The 16,201-nt window shown below is 40.3% G+C and overlaps 1 protein-coding gene across 3 annotated transcripts in view; it reads right to left on the bottom strand.

The window, feature by feature from the left end:
- Positions 1–16,201, bottom strand: part of OTOGL (otogelin like) — a 197,941-nt gene that overhangs the window by 148,289 nt on the left and 33,451 nt on the right. For all 3 annotated transcript variants that reach the window (XM_068276877.1, XM_068276876.1, XM_068276878.1), the window contains exons 10-15: positions 15,301–15,407; positions 13,048–13,154; positions 8,223–8,348; positions 5,515–5,623; positions 3,259–3,305; positions 2,389–2,534 (exon numbers count right to left, since the gene is read on the bottom strand). In XM_068276877.1, the coding sequence (XP_068132978.1) occupies positions 2,389–2,534; positions 3,259–3,305; positions 5,515–5,623; positions 8,223–8,348; positions 13,048–13,154; positions 15,301–15,407 (642 nt within the window). The remainder of the gene's footprint in view (positions 1–2,388; positions 2,535–3,258; positions 3,306–5,514; positions 5,624–8,222; positions 8,349–13,047; positions 13,155–15,300; positions 15,408–16,201) is intronic.

Below are 16,201 nucleotides of genomic sequence, written 5' to 3' on the forward strand. Positions count from 1 at the left end.
TGCACTGCGGGCGCCATATCTATGCCCTACAGGACTTCATCTGAAGTCCTAGGGTCGTAGATATTAGTCTATCGCCGTTATGCACATTCCCATCAGCTCCCGCGCACCGTTCTTATTGCGATCCGTTAGTGTACAGTTCCCATTCACTGATCTATGTCCCCAAAATCAATGAATACTTGCATCAATGAGATGCCGACATTCACTGACAAATGATGAACATTAGCATACATGCATTACTTCCTGTAATGCATGTATGCTATCAAATGTAAATAATCCTAATAAAGTGTGGGGGACATCTAGTGGGCAAAAAGGAAAATGACACCTAAACATTTCCCAATAAAAAAAAATACATATAATATAAGATAAATTAAGCCCTAACCTCCCCTCCCATAGTTACCAAAATATTAATGTATTATTTTAACACTATAATGGCTGAAAACTGAGAAAAAAATTTTTTTTCAATTTTTTTATTTTTCCCATTAAAATGCATTTAGAATAAAATAATTCTTAGCATACTGTACCACCCAAAGAAAGCCTAATTGGTGGTGAAAAAAACAAGGTATAGACCATTTTGTTTTAATAAGTAGTGACAAAGTTTTTTGGCAAATGAATGGAAGGAGCGCTGAAAGGTGAAAATATGCTCTGGTCCTCAAGGGGAAAAACCTGTCAGTGGTCAACTAGTTAAAGGAGACCACCCACAATACCCGAGTGGGGATGGGCATTCCCCACTCGTGCTTTTACTGGTTGTGATCTAGCAACCCCGGCTTGTGAGTACCTTATTCATATTTAATTAATATACTCCATCTTCACATCCCACATACTACACTATAAAGAGCTCTTGCTTTTCTGGTGTATAATTTTTAATCTTTGTTACTATTTGGCCTCTTTCACAGTAGGACATTGCGGTTTGATGCGACGTTAACGCAAATTAAAACGCAATGCCCCAAAAAAGTCGCACCGCAACTTAATGCCCCGTTATGGTCGCATACAGTAGAGCATACAGGTAATGAAAAGTATGCTTCAAAGTCATTAATGAGCATGTTCAAACAGTCCAAAGCAGCTAATAACGTGTATAACGCACAGCATGCAGTACTTTCACTAAACGTGTAGCGTTAGTCACCAACGCAACGTGTGCACTGTGAATGGGGCATTGATTTTCTTTCATTGCAGTTATTCTGCGTTAAATGTTGTTTTAACGTGCGACTTTAACATTGCACTGTGAAAGAGGCCTTAGAGTAGTTTAAAGTAGACCTGAACTCTTGCACAGGAGAGAAGACAAACAGAGAAATGCACCCTGTATGTATTTAGAGAGTTTAGCCTAATTCTTCCTCATCTGTGAGTAATCTTCACCGTAATTTGATCTCTCAGCTCAGCTCAGAAATCTCTGCCATGGCAGAGCAGATAATCAGGAAGTAGACACTCTGCAGATTTATTGCAGGATTTGTATTAGCAGCAACAAAGAACAATAAAGAAGTTTTAATACTTTGCAAATAGCGCTGTGGATTAAATTTTACTATAAGTAACAAAGAAGTGTTTTTTTTAAAGGTTATTATGCTGCTGCATATCTTTTATAGCAGAGAGGAAGTTCTGAGTTCAGATCCGCTTTAAAGGACTTACGAGGCCAATATGGTAAAAAAAGTTAAATACCTATTCAGTTTTATGATCGTTAGGGGACTCTATCCGCATCCCCCCTTCCATTCCGCCACGCTTGTAAATCAATTCCCAGACTCGTGGGGGTCCCAACCCGATCCCTCGGGTCTTTCTCAGCTGCCCCACTGAAGATGGCCGCCAGGTCCGGCCGCGGCTGCGCAGTTCTCACAGCCGCAAGTGTGGCTGCGCAGCTCTAAGTCCTCCTCCAGCTCCGACCTCATTACCGGCTGTCTCGCGTACATAAAGCACTCGAGATAGCATTAATGAGGTCAGAGCTGGAGGAGGACTTAGAGCTGTGCAGCCACACTTGCGGCTGTGAGAACTGCGCAGCCGTGGCCGGACCTGGCGGCCATCTTCAGTGGGGCAGCTGAGGACGACCCGAGGGATTGGGTCGGGACCCCCACGAGTCTGGGAATTGAATTACAAGCGTGGCGGAATGGAAGGGGGATGCGGATAGAGTCCCCTAACGATTATAAAACTGAATAGGTATTTACCTTTTTTTTTACCATATTGGCCTCGTCAGTCCTTTAAGAGTGAGGATTTAGATGAATACAAATACCCAGTCAATATCTATTCCTGAAACATCTACTTTAAATGGACTAAAATCCAGTGAGCAAAATGTAGACAGTCTGAAACATGTCTAAAAAAATCAGTTTATCTTTATGTCACAATTAGGTTTGGATTCTTTGAATTACGGTTATACATTTTTAGATTTTGTGATAAGCAAGTCACTCTTACCTGATCACAAGAAGCTTTCTGTAAAGTGATAGTAAATTTGTCTTTTCCAATTCCTTTTACCAAAATATACTGACACAAGCCAAGGAAAGTAAAATAACGTCCATCAAAGGTTGTAAAGTGAGAATCTCCAACTACAGAACACTCAGCTACAAAACAAACACATTACTGATGCTGTATCAAAATATGAATATTAATTCAATATGCATATGCATTGATCAAAAATGTGACTAATATGCTAATAAGACCCACTTAGGAGGTGCAATTTGGCATTAGCAAATTAAGGTTTTGAGTAATTGATTTCGTTAGGCTGCAGATGCATTAACTGTTAAGCAGTTTGATAGCCTCAACTTTCACAACAATGGATCATTTTACAAATTAGTTCACTGAGGTCTCCTAATTTGTTTGTTGGGAGAGTTTTTTTCACTCATTACTGAACTATGGCCGTTAATTAGGGTTTCAAAACTGCTTGCGATTGAACATAAAGAAGTTATTTGCCCTTAGTAAATTTCTTACACTATAACTGTAGACAACTGTAGTTTAAAGTTACAACATTTTTATATATACATCTAAAAACAGATAAAAGACCACAAATGCATCAAACAAAGGATATGAAGTCCCTGGTACGTAAACATATTGCCACATATGTATATCGGGTCCAATCAGAGAAATACATTTCCCAGTCGCCCTAGGAATAAATGTAGTCATACTACTATCACCTACTTGTAAATTGTCACTATAGAAAATAACTGAGGTGAGAGATATTTAAAGGTGTGAAGGATGTGCTAATGTGTCACAAATAATATCTAAATATTGTATATTGTAAATCAGTAAATCTATTATGGAAGAAAATTGTTAATAAAAGTATATTACCTGGACATTCATGTTCTGTGCAATTCCAAATGCCACCAGCACAAACACTGCAAAGTAAAACAGGATGTGAGAGTTTCAGCCATTACAAAAATAATAATTGTTTGTCTCAATCCACCATTATTTTATACAATTCTGAATATAACTTGAGGTATTTATCTAGATCAGAATGCAAACTGGGTTTAATTGGAGTAGGGATGGTCAATGAGATGCAAATAATTATGGGTTAATGCAAATGTTATGCTAATTTTATCAAAATGTATGTGGCTTTTCACAACAACGGCATTTAATTGGTCTGGTTTCAAGCTGCATTTATTTGCATCATCTCAGAATTATTAACTTCTCAGTCCCCACCCCTAAATTGGAGATATGGATTTGAAAAAGCTGCTCAAAGCATACAAATGAAGAAAAATTGCAGAAACGTTGTATAGACAGAAAAGAAAAAAAAAACAGTTTAGCAATATGCCCCCTAGAGCAGTGTTTCCCAACATTATTATAGCATGCACTCCTTTATGAAAGATAGTGGTTGCTGTGTACCCCCAATTTTGAAGTACCCTTTGAAACATATATATTTGTCAGGAATACTCAATATTTGTGTGTACCGTATATACTCACATATAAGCTGACGTGCATGTAAGCCGAGATACCCACTTTTCCATCAGAAACCAGGAAAAAGTGATTGACTCACGTATAAGCCCTCTACCCAGTATAGCCCCCTTCACAGTAGCCAGATGTGCCCCCAGTGCAAGTCATCCCCCTCCCCATAGCCAGATGTGCCCCAGGATCATACAGCTGTGTCTCAAGAAGCCACTAGATGGCGTCATAGATATGAGACACAGCGATTGCCACACAGGAAGAATCCCCGATCATTGCATTGCTGACACGTTGCTTGCACGCTCCGCTCCACAAGCCGGGGACACAGATAATCTTGAGCAGTGCACTCTGCACACCATGTTGCAGGGGATGGGGGGGGGGCATGGGCACAGCAGGGAGCTAGCTGGCAAGAGCAGGATCACTAGTGCAAGATCCTTATGCTCCTCTGCCAGGAACAAAACCTGCTCTACCATCCGTTCTGCTTCCATGACTCACATATAAGCCGAGGGGGAAACTTTTCAGCACATTTTTGTGCTGAAAAATTAGGCTTATACGCGAGTATATACAGTGTAAATTTTTCAAACCTTGCTTTATGCTGTAAAATAACTAAGGCCCTGTTCACAGTGGTCAGTTGCATTGCAGAATAATTCTGCATGTCAACTCACTGCCCATACAAGTCTATGGGGCTGTTCACAGTAACGGATCACATTTTTCTAACTTGCTGTATGCAGGCTTTGTATTAAAGGATACCCAAGGTGACATGTGACATGATGAGATAGACATGTCTTTGTACAGTGCCTAGCACACAAATAACTATGCTGTGTTCCTTTTTTTCTTTCCCTGTCTGAAAGAGTTAAACATCAGGTATGTAAGTGTCAGTTCCTGTCTGAATCAGGACTGGGTCAGACTACAGTGTGACCCTCACTGATAAGAAATTACAACTACAGAATTCTTTCCAAGAAGAAAATGCCTTCTGAGAGCAGGAAAGACATAAAAAGGGTCAATAGTTCATACATTTTAGCTCTGGCATCCTTCAATGAATGTGTCATTCAGCAAAAACAATAAAACTTTAAAAACTTAAAAAGTAGGTTTAAATATAAAATAAAACTGTGTAATATCTTAAAAAGTCATTTTTTATGAGAAGGAAGATAGATACAATTGTTTATTTCATTAGTTTATTTTCACCTCGACTGTCCTTTAAAGTCTATGACCAGTCTCCATTGCAGTTCACATACATTATAACATGTGCGTTATGCAACTGATCACTGTGAACCTAGCCTCAAAGTCCTTGTTTAGGCCAATTAATACCTTTTAAAATCCCTATACTCACTACAACATATTGACTGTGACAAGTTCAAGTACTCTACAAAACCAGCCCATGTCCTCCCAGGGGTATGTGAACCACATGTTGAGAATCCAAGACCTAGGGGGTAAATTCCAGATCCATTTAAATCTAAGAAGCCCAACATTCCAAAAAAGTTAACAAAGAACAAGAAAATAGAGAGCAAACACGGCCTCTCCATTTGATAAAAGACTCAAAGTTGCAGACATCTCTAAACACATGATGTAGAACAGAAAACTTTATGAGATTTATAAACAGCCCCAATGACAGCTCACATCATCAACATATACATGCATATGAGTATGCTAATTAACACAAATTACCACATGCTGCATTCCTGCTCTATCTTGGAACCCACTGGGTAGGCTGTGCCATGGTAAATGCAAGGGCAGCTAGTTACAGACACACAGGCTCCATTGTCCAGGATAAGACCTAGGTCAAGAGGCAATACACAAGCACTTAATGTTGACAGCAAATAGAAATGTAGATTTTATACACATGTTAACATATATGGAAGATTATGGCACTATATAAATCAATAATAATAATAATAATAATAATAATAATAATAGTATAAATGGCATACTCTTTAGCTCTGTAATAAAGCTCTGAAATCAATATACTTTGGTAGCTTTTATCTGAATACCATAAGATAAATTTAAAGGGTCTGTATTGTTGGACTGTCTAAAGTCACCCAATATTAATAAGGATGCCATATGTATTTCCTTTTTAACAATGCCAGTAGCCCAAGTGCCATTCAGAGCTTTTTGGCTTAAGTAGTGTATTACAACTCAAACAAGGATTCAACAAGTGTGGTCAAACTTTAGTCAGAGCACCTGATCTGTATAGTTCAGTGGTTCCCAACCTTTTCTGGCCCGGGGAACACTTTCTGACCAAATTTTTCTCCGGGGAACGGCGGGGGGGGGGGGGGGGGGCGATTGTTTGCGCGACCTAGTGGACAGTGCCGTGCGCAGCAGGCTATGGGGGGGGGGGGGGGGCTGGGGTGCGGCTGCATAGCTTGCATAGTTGCCCCAGTATAGGGAGTTTAGTTGCCTCAGTATAGTTAGTATAGTGCCTAAGTATAGCCAGTATAGTGCCCCAGTATAGCCAGTATAGTGCCCCAGTATAGCCAGTATAGTGCCCCAGTATAGCTAGTATAGTGCCCCAGTATAGCTAGTATAGTGCCCCAGTATAGCTAGTATAGAGCCCCAGTATAGCTAGTATAGTGCCCCAGTATAGCCAGAATAGTGCCCCAGTATAGCCAGTATAGTGCCCCAGGATAGTGCCCCAGTATAGTGCCCCAGGATAGCGCCCCAGTATAGTGCCCCAGGATAGCTAGTATAGTGCCCCAGTATAGCCAGTATAGTGCCCCAGGATAGCCAGTATAGTGCCCCAGTATAGCTAGTATAGTGCCGCAGTATAGTGCCCCAGTATAGCCAGTATAGTGCTCCAGTATAGCCAGTATAGTGCCCCAGGATAGGGCCCCAGTATAGTGACCCAGGATAGCTAGTATAGTGCCCCAGGATAGCTAGTATAGTGCCCCAGGATAGCCAGTATGGGTAGGTGGTGCCCCCGCCCGTCCCCGCCGCTGTTGTTACCTTAACAGCGGCCGCTCTCCCCTCTCCAGCGCGTGTATTTATTCAAGCAGCATCTCCCAGCTGCTCTGTGTGATGCGGCAGGAAGCAGAGCAGCGGCTTCCTGTAACGGCGATATGTATCGCCGTTACTATGGTAACCGAGCCCTGCTTCCTGCGCATAGCACATAGAGCAGCCGGGAGATACGCTGCTTGAATAAATACATGCGCTGGAGAGGGGAGAGCGGCCGCTGCTAAGGTAATAAAAGCGGCGGGGACGGGCGGGAGGGGGGAGGAAAAGGACAGTCCTGCGTCCCGCGGACCACAGGTTGGGGATCCCCGCACGGCACACCAGGCAACATCCCGCGGCACACTAGTGTGCCGCGGAACAGCGGTTGGGAAACACTGGTATAGTTGTTCTGGGTCTGTAGCATCAAGTAAGGACAGCCAGGCAATAATCATTGTTTATTATTAAATAAATATGGTAGCCTCCATATACCTCTCAGTCCATGGTAACTTTACATTTCTAAGTTTCCAGTCTGAAGCTGAATTGGCTTGGGACAACACACATACTATGAAATCAGAATTTTTGAGATTAAAAATTCAAAAGAATTGCACATTAAAGTATTTTCTTTTTCAGACCGATACAGCATTTCCATTACAGCTTTTGTCCAAACCAACATACATAGAGTTTTTATATTTTGCCCACACTTCCAATCTAAATGTCTGAACTACACTTTTTATACTGTACTTACCTATTCTAACAAAAATCTAGTGATTAATTAGTGATCATTGAAGAAACTGAGCAATGTACATGATTACACAACTAAGAGCTGCCCATAGATCCAGCTACTTAAACCTAAACAGAAATAATATGTGCATCCTGTGATACTAATACAAAAATGGACTGTCACTTTGCTTCCGATATCCAATTATATTTCTGTGAAGGTTCTTATTTATCCAGGCCATGTTATATCAAAGTGAGAATATCATAGCTTAAACTTGACACCTTCTTTTGTTCTAGATAGAAGACATATCATCATCATGCTTAAGCTCAACACACACCATACAATCTTGGTTGTACAGATTTACCAAATCTATGTAGTATAATGGCCAACAGATTGAAAATACCTTGAATGATTGATTGGATAAGCTCTTATACTACATGAAAGTGGTCAGATTGAACAACCAAGATTGTATGGTGTGTGTTGAGCCTTATAGATATCATCATCATGCTTATATAATACTTTCTTAAGTCATATTGTTTTAAGGATATTCCTAATGTAGTCCTATAGATTGGGTCAGCACCCTGAAGTCTTTTGAGAGATCAATGTGCTATGACCGGTGATATTACCTACTAGATCTAATGTATACCAAATCAAGATTCATCAACAGCCCCACTGAAATCCTGCCTCCTCCTACCATAACAAGGTATAGACATCAAAACAATCTACTTACCATCTGGACAATAACATCCATCCAGGCAGTGCAAATTGCTTCCTAAACATTCCTTTTCATATGTACAAGTTGGTGGGCAGCAGCTGATACAATCACGATGTACAAAATTGTCTTCACATTTTTCAGCTGAAATATTTAATATCAAATGAGTTTCTAAAGGAGCACAGTGCATACATGCAAGAGCAAATAAGTTATCACTGTGTTTTTTCCCTTTTAGTCCATTTGTAGTGTCCACAGACCTAATGCTATTTAGAGAGAAATGGTCACTTTGCCTAGTCGTTCTTAAAGTGACCAATGATATTCTTAAAAACTACTATTTTATAAATGCTCTTACACCCGATTGTGTATTTAAAAAGAAAATAGGTAAAGGGAGAATGTCTGTCTTTGTGGCATCAGACCTCATATGCAAGCCTCCATCTTGTATGCTCTACACACTCAACATTGAGGTGAACAATGGAGATACTACCACATACTGCCAGTATGGAGACTTATAGTATCAGTGATTTCATTACATAGCACTTATACTGTAGGTTCACAACGATGGGTCTGACTCAGTAAGCAGCAATATTTATGATTGAAATGCATACTTACCAGGAAAAATGTATTTCTCCTAGGCTCTGTTTTCAGCATCTTATTTCCATAAAAATGTGCATGTCTTTTGCTCTGTCCCCACCACACCATCTTTTTCTTTGATTGTGCCTGGAGTAATGCCCAGGCTCTGTTCCCTCTTCTCTCATTAGTGCATAGAGTAGGGCAGGAGTGCAAGAACAACCTAGCATTACCAACAGTTTTCCAGTGTAATGTCTACAATGAAGTCATTACACACATGCATGCACAGCACATAAGTGGTGCTTATGTGCTGTGGTGTGTATCCTGCTCAGATACATACTGAGCTGGAACAACTTTGAAGGAAACCTAAAGATGTTACTGTTGCCTTCCATTGGAGACATTGTTCTCCTGGCTATTGTTTCTTTTTTCTGCCTCTACTATTTTCTGAATTACTAACAGAGAACAACTATGCATGCGGTGTTCTGACTTCACCATTCTAGATGTATACCATTGAATTACGAATGCCAAATTATCAACATGACAGCTTATTGACTGCCAAATTCAAACGGTAATTCACATGGCAGTGTCCATATTGCTTTCAAAGCAGATTATTTTAAAGATGGCTCAAATATTCAAAGAGGATTAAAAATACAGAAAAGGTCCAACTGCCCTTGGAGCATTATAATGGCAACTGAGCCATAAACATCCATGACTGACCTGAACAAGCATGTATGTTCATTGCTTTGGAAGTGGAAAAGGGTAAAGGTGGACACCAACGATCTGATTTCTAGCAAAAAAAATTGTTTGAGCGATCAGATAATTCTGATCAGAAGTGAAATGTTTTAATACATCGTTCACTAACACCATCAACGAAACAATCTTTGCTTCCTATTCCAGTCATTTTTTATAATCGTTCGTAATCGATTGTGCCAATCAATGGAGATTATTTACAACCAATCTGATCACATCCGATCAGAATTATCTGATCGTCCTAACGATTTTTAGCTAGAAATTGGACCATTAGCAGCCACTTTTAGATCAAACAAGCATTTCATTTTCAAGCACTAGACAACAAACAGTTTTAAGAAGCCAACAGTATCCAGCAATGTAGGTCTTTTTCTTACAGCACAGATGAGCTATGTACTCCAAAACGACTGCCCAAACATCAGAAAGTTGTTCAGGCTAGCCATAAATAATGAAATTACTTTTTATGACAGTTTTAACGTAATTTAGTGAGTGTTCATAGTATGATAGGATTTAGTAAGCTTGATCATAAATAACATGCTTACACAAATTGCACAGCTCATTCAATGCAAACACAATTTGACCTTGTAATATTTTTTACATCTGAAGTAAAGACTGTTGACTGTAGAACATATTGAGCTGAAGGTACTCCTCCCCATACAATCACAGGTATCCTGAAATTCAATATAGGTAAAACTTCATCCCACATTTGCAATGCATTAAAGCTCCCACTGTCTTTACAAGCTCAGCACATGAATCTACCTCCTAGCTTCTTTGGGTGGACAGGAAATGACATAACAGTATGAATTGGGAAGTGCACTAGGCCACACTGGACAGACCTCTGTCATTGGACATGTGAAATAAGAAAATTTGCTTCAGGGTTGATACTTTCCTGAGTAGAAGAAAGACTCTGGATAGTATAGAGCCTTCCCATTCCTCTGTCCAGCCCATTGTTACACTGAATCGCTCTTGGTATCCCCACGTAGTTGAAAGCATGCATGTGCAGTAGCAATTCAGGTGTCTCTGGAACTACGAAGGGACGTGAGTAATTCCAAAGAGCTGTTCAACCGAGGAGGTCAAATAGCTTTACCGGTGGACGGCGCTGTAACGACAGGGAGTATGGAGGAACAGCAAGGTTCTATTCTATCCAGAGCCTTCTCTCTACTCAGCGGTTTAAGTATCAAACCTAAAGTGAGTTTTGCCACTTCAGGTTTACTTTAATATTTATTAACTGCTTGCCGACCGCGTCACGCTGATGGGCGTGGCCGCGGCGGCAGCCCCGGGACCAGCTAACGCCGATTGGCGTAAAGTCCTGGGGAAGCAGTTTGCAGGCGTTCGCGCATCTCCCGCTTGGTGGGCGGAGCGGAGCCTTCAGTCTCCGAGAGGCGATCGCCGCTCGGAAGACTGTTACACGCCGTGTATTTCCACGTACAGCGCTGCGATCTGCAGCAGAGCTGTACTGGGGACAGCCATGTGACATGGCTGTCCCCCTGAGGGACAAGAGAGTGATCGGCTCTCATAGGCAGAAGCCGTGATTGGCCGGCTGGGGGGAGGGAGGGGATTTGGGGGGAAAAATAGCAAGAAATATTTTTTTAAAAAACTAAATAAATATTTATTTAAAAAAAATAAACATGGGGGGCGATCAGACCTCACCAGCTCTGTTGGTGGGGAGAAAAGGGGGGGGGGAATCACTTGTATGCAGAGTTGTACGGCCCTGCAGCTTGGCCTTAACGCTGCAGTGGCCAATTAAGCAGGAAATAGCTTGGTCACTAGGGGGGTTTAAGACCATGGTCCTCAAGAGTTTAAATTAGGACTCTTCTCACACAAACTGGAATTACCATTTTCTGTTTTTGTGTGTAAAGTGCATCTTGTAGGAGGTTAAACTGCTCCCCCTGCTTTCACTTATACGTTTTTATTATTTTTTTTACAAATTATGGTATATGGAAGGTTAAGATTATCAATTGGTATTGCCACATTGTAAACCATTCTACATCAACAGGAAAAAGTACACGTAATTTTTCCATTACAAGATTTGAATTTCCAGCCAGACATAATCATCAACGGTGATAACACACCGATTATCCCTGCCACTTCAGACTAGTTGCCTACATATTAAGATTCAGTACTCTCAATCAAACTGCACATCAACATGCTAACCCCCTTCTGTTGGCTTAATCTGAAGAACATCTCTTACATTCGCCCCTTCCTTACTAAAGAGTCAACTAAACTCTTTTGACTGCCCTCATGTTTTTAAGACTTTACAATTTAAACACTCTGGCTCCACTTCACTCGATCATTAACTCTAATGGCCAAGCACACAAAGGATGAAATTTAGGATCCTTACTCTTACTTACAAAGCAACAGTCTATATTACGTAACTGCACTTATCTTGAGATGCCACTCTATACAAATCTCTGTTCTGCTAATCATATTTTCCTCTCATTCTTTCTTTAGCCACCTCTAGCCTGAAACTCCCTTCCACAAACTGCTCAGCACTTACTTACCCTTAGCATGTTTAAGTTCTATGCCTACCTCTTCAGGTAGGCATAGAACCTTAGATAGAATATTCTAATTTGTAATTTACTGCCACAATACCACCTTGTACACAGGTTTCTTCACCTATTGTCTCTGTTTCTTAATTCCTTAAAGTGAACCCTAGGTGAAAGTGATATGGAGGCTGTCATATTTATTTCCTTTTAAATAAGTCCAGTTCCCTGGCAGCCCAGCAGTGTCTGAATCACACCAGAAACAAGCATGCAGCTAATCTTGCGAGTTCTGACAATAATGTCAGAAACACATCTGCTGCATGCTTGTTCAGGGTCTATGGCTAAAAGTATTAAAGGCAGAGTATTAGCAGGACAGCCAGGCAACTTCTATACCTTAAAAGGAAATAAATATGGCAGCCTCCATGTTTATTTTCAGTTCAGGTTCACTTCAAAGGAAATCTGAGCTGAAAATAAACTGATGAGATAAGCAATTGTATCTATCCTACTACTCCTAAAATTACTTTTTTAGATCCCACAATTTTATTTTCTGTTTAAAAGCTACACAGTTGGACAGAGCTTAAAGCCACAATCTATGAACTATTGGCCTTTTTTTAATCTATTTCCTGCACTCAGAAGCTTTTCTCTCTAGAAAAATTTTATGGCTATTATTCCTTATTCCCTGCAGTTCAACTAGGTCCTGACTAGAAAGAAGCTGTCACTTGCATACCTGAATGTTTAACTCTTTCAGGCAGAAAAAGCATCACAGCCTAGTTATTTATATGCTTGGCACTGTACATACACATGTTTATCTCATCATGTCACTTGTCAATTCAGACTCAGACACACCAATTTGCTAACCTATTAAATAGTGCATAAGCTGCATCCCATCATTGTTTATTGAACTGTTTATACGATTTATTAACTATAGTCAGCCCCATGGAATATGTTGGTGCTTTATAAATCAATAACACTACTAATAATTGTCAAAATCCATATAACATGATGACACCATATTAATCCAAATGAATAATACAAATGGTGCTTACTACAGGCAGGAAAATCATCTCTCCAGTCTCGAAGTGGGCGTCCAGAATGAGAGCATGCTCTTGTATACTCCAATACAGCACGGCAATAGGTCTCCTCATCATTTTGTCTAGGAAAGATTTGTAGTTTTAAACCAATTTTTCTGCATTTGGCCTCTAGCAAACTGGTCACAAAATTTTACAGCGACAATGTGCAATACAATAAGAAGAAAAAAATGAATGATTAAGCAAAGGCTAACTTTAATAAAACTCCATGTCAAAAGACACAGAAGTTCCAGACCCATAGACAATGGAAATCATAAACAAAGTGAATGTGTGGAGTCAGTTTAGTGCCTGAGTTTCACTATACTGTAGATCAGGTAAACTTTTCATCACATTACAGAAATAATGCAGCCACATAACACAAACTCTAGTATGCAGACGATTGGCTACAATGTGCAGATTGGGCACCAAAGACTGAATAGCAAATTCAGCCTATTGGCTTTATTGGACCCAACATACTTTTGCAGATAGTGTGTCAATGCAGCAGTGAATAATTATCCATGTCAAGAAACTGAATTTCGTGTTATGATTATATTGCAATATTGCACTCCTGGAGAGGTTCCTTGCATAAGTTTGAGTTTGCTTTAACCAGTTAATCTTCATCTTAGCTCCAAGGGCATAGATATACGTATCTTGCCACTCCCACTCACTCGTGCGCATTGCCGCACGCATACTCGCCGTTGCCCATTAGCCCAGAGATAAGTGAATGGGAATGCAGTCCCTTGTCAATGATCGCCAGCATCAATGAGATGCCTGCATCATTGTGATGTCAGAAGTAACATGTCCAAGCATTACTTCCTGTTTAGCATACTTTTAGTACAATTTAAATAGTTTAATAACCAGGACAAATGGGCAAATAAAATACGTGAGTTTTAATTATGGTAGCATTAATTATTTTAAAACTATAATGGTCAAAAGAAATCATTAATGTTTTCCGTTTTTTTCTTATTATGCTCATTAAAGTGCATTTAGAATAAAATAATTTTTAACAAAATGTACCAACCAAACAAAGCCTAATTGGTGGTGAAAAAAAATAAGATATTTTGTTGTGATAAGTAGTGATAAAGTTATTGGCGAATGAAAGAGAGGAGTGCTGACAGGTGAAAATTGCTCTGGTCCATAAGGTGAAAACCCCCTCAGTGGTACTGCTGAAACCACATGATCAGTATTATAGCAAGTCCAGTAGCATTTGTTTGAAAGGTAATTAAAGTGACACTGAAGCGAAACAAAACTTATGATATAATGAATTGTATGTGTAGTACTGATAATTAATAGAAAATTAGTAGCAATGAAAAGAGTCTCATATTTTTATTTTCAGTTATATAGCTTTTTTTTTTTTATATAACATAACATCATTGCATCATTCTAAGGCATCTTAGTGAGAGAGGAAGGGCTGACAAAACATATGAATCAGGCCTGGGCCTCACTCCTTAAAAAGGACTCTGAATTGAGATTAGTCAGGTTCTAAAGTCTCTACCACCTGAAGCAACAAAAAGAAAAGTCTAACAATGAGTGACTCTCTTCATTCTGAGCAACCCTAATAGAATAGCTTGCTTGAACACATGAGCAAACTTATGGTCACGTAAGAAGCTGCCATAGGAACCTGAAACAGCTTTGTTTACAAAAACAAAAGAAAGCAAAACATGTTTAGGGCTTATTTTAGTACTTAATGATTAATTAAAGGCCAGTTCAGATGGACAGCTGCCAGTGTATGTTCTTGTTTACTGCCAGAATCCATCACTTCCAGCACTGAGATGCATGGAAGCATTCACCTCAATGTGTTTACCGTTGATTGCCTTTGGTTTTGCAAGCATTGCAGGAAATCACATTTTTCGAAACTGCATGTAACTTCTACTTTTGGTAGTGTTTGCATTTTCCGTATTGCCATTGGGGTTCAAAAAACGGCAAGGTATTGACAGGAAATTATGACCAATGCTTTTCTGCTCGGTGAGCACGTTGAAACGAGCTGCTGGCAGCTGGCCATGTGAACTGTCCCTAAAGGGACCAGGGTTGAGAGGGTTGCATTATTTTGTACTTCCCTGATAGACCAGCTTTAGGACTACTGAAATACACAAGTTGATTTGCTTTAAAAATTGTCATGTAATATAAATTCTCACAGGTATTGGGCAGCATAGTAGTGATAGGTTAACCTGCTTGTCACAAAGCCATCTTATACACTATATGAAGATGAGCCAGGTATTTATCATCACTTACCTGCAAAGGTCATTCATACAACTTGCTATGTAAGAATATGGATCAATGGTCTCATGACAGCTTAGAAAAGGGAACTCTAACAGAACTTGACACTTGAGAAACATTGCCTGTGTACAGATAATAGAAGATCATCACAGAGCTCACTGAGGATACAATGGAAATTCTCATAGAATTAGTGCTATGTACTAAAAATATCTAATAGAGCTAAATCCAATGGCACAATTATCCAACCACAATCATTAATAAGGAGGACATTTGTGCTTGTAGATATTTTCACATACACATTCCTGACCCTCCTCTATTCTGTTCTAGTTTCATTTTAAACTTTGAAAATATAAAGCCAGTGAATTAATTTACAGCCATTGGAAGGGCTGCCTCTTATATCAACTATCTGCCAGATACAGAACTACACTTGCCAAAATCATCAGTGATCTGATGATGTTAGTTTTGTAGTCCCGCTGGCTATAATGTGACAGAATCCTCTATTGTAAAACTCCTGTGTCTCTGCGTCACGCTGTCCCTGTGTAGCTGGACCCAGCCTCGCAGAGACAGGAGGACGGGGCCAGAGAGCCGGGCAGGCACGGCCGGCCTTTGACCTGTGCGACCGGAGCGGTCGCACAGGGCGCCGGCCTCCAAGGGGCGCATGTGCAGGGGTTTCTATTCCCCTCACTCGCGGCTCCCTCCGATCTCCGGCACTCACTGTCAGCCCTGTTCAGCTGTGGGTGAATCGGCAGCTGTGATGACAGAGGGAGCCCAGTGGTGGCGCTGTGTATCTCAAATACAGGAAGTGCTTTCCTGAATGAGCACTTCCTGTATTTGAAGTATACAGCGGCTTCCCTCGCTCTGCCATCAATGCTGCTGGACCACCCACCGCTGAACTACATGGCTGGCAGTCTGAGTG

Source organism: Hyperolius riggenbachi, chromosome 3, assembly GCF_040937935.1.
Source record: "Hyperolius riggenbachi isolate aHypRig1 chromosome 3, aHypRig1.pri, whole genome shotgun sequence".
Classification (NCBI taxonomy): domain Eukaryota; kingdom Metazoa; phylum Chordata; class Amphibia; order Anura; family Hyperoliidae; genus Hyperolius; species Hyperolius riggenbachi.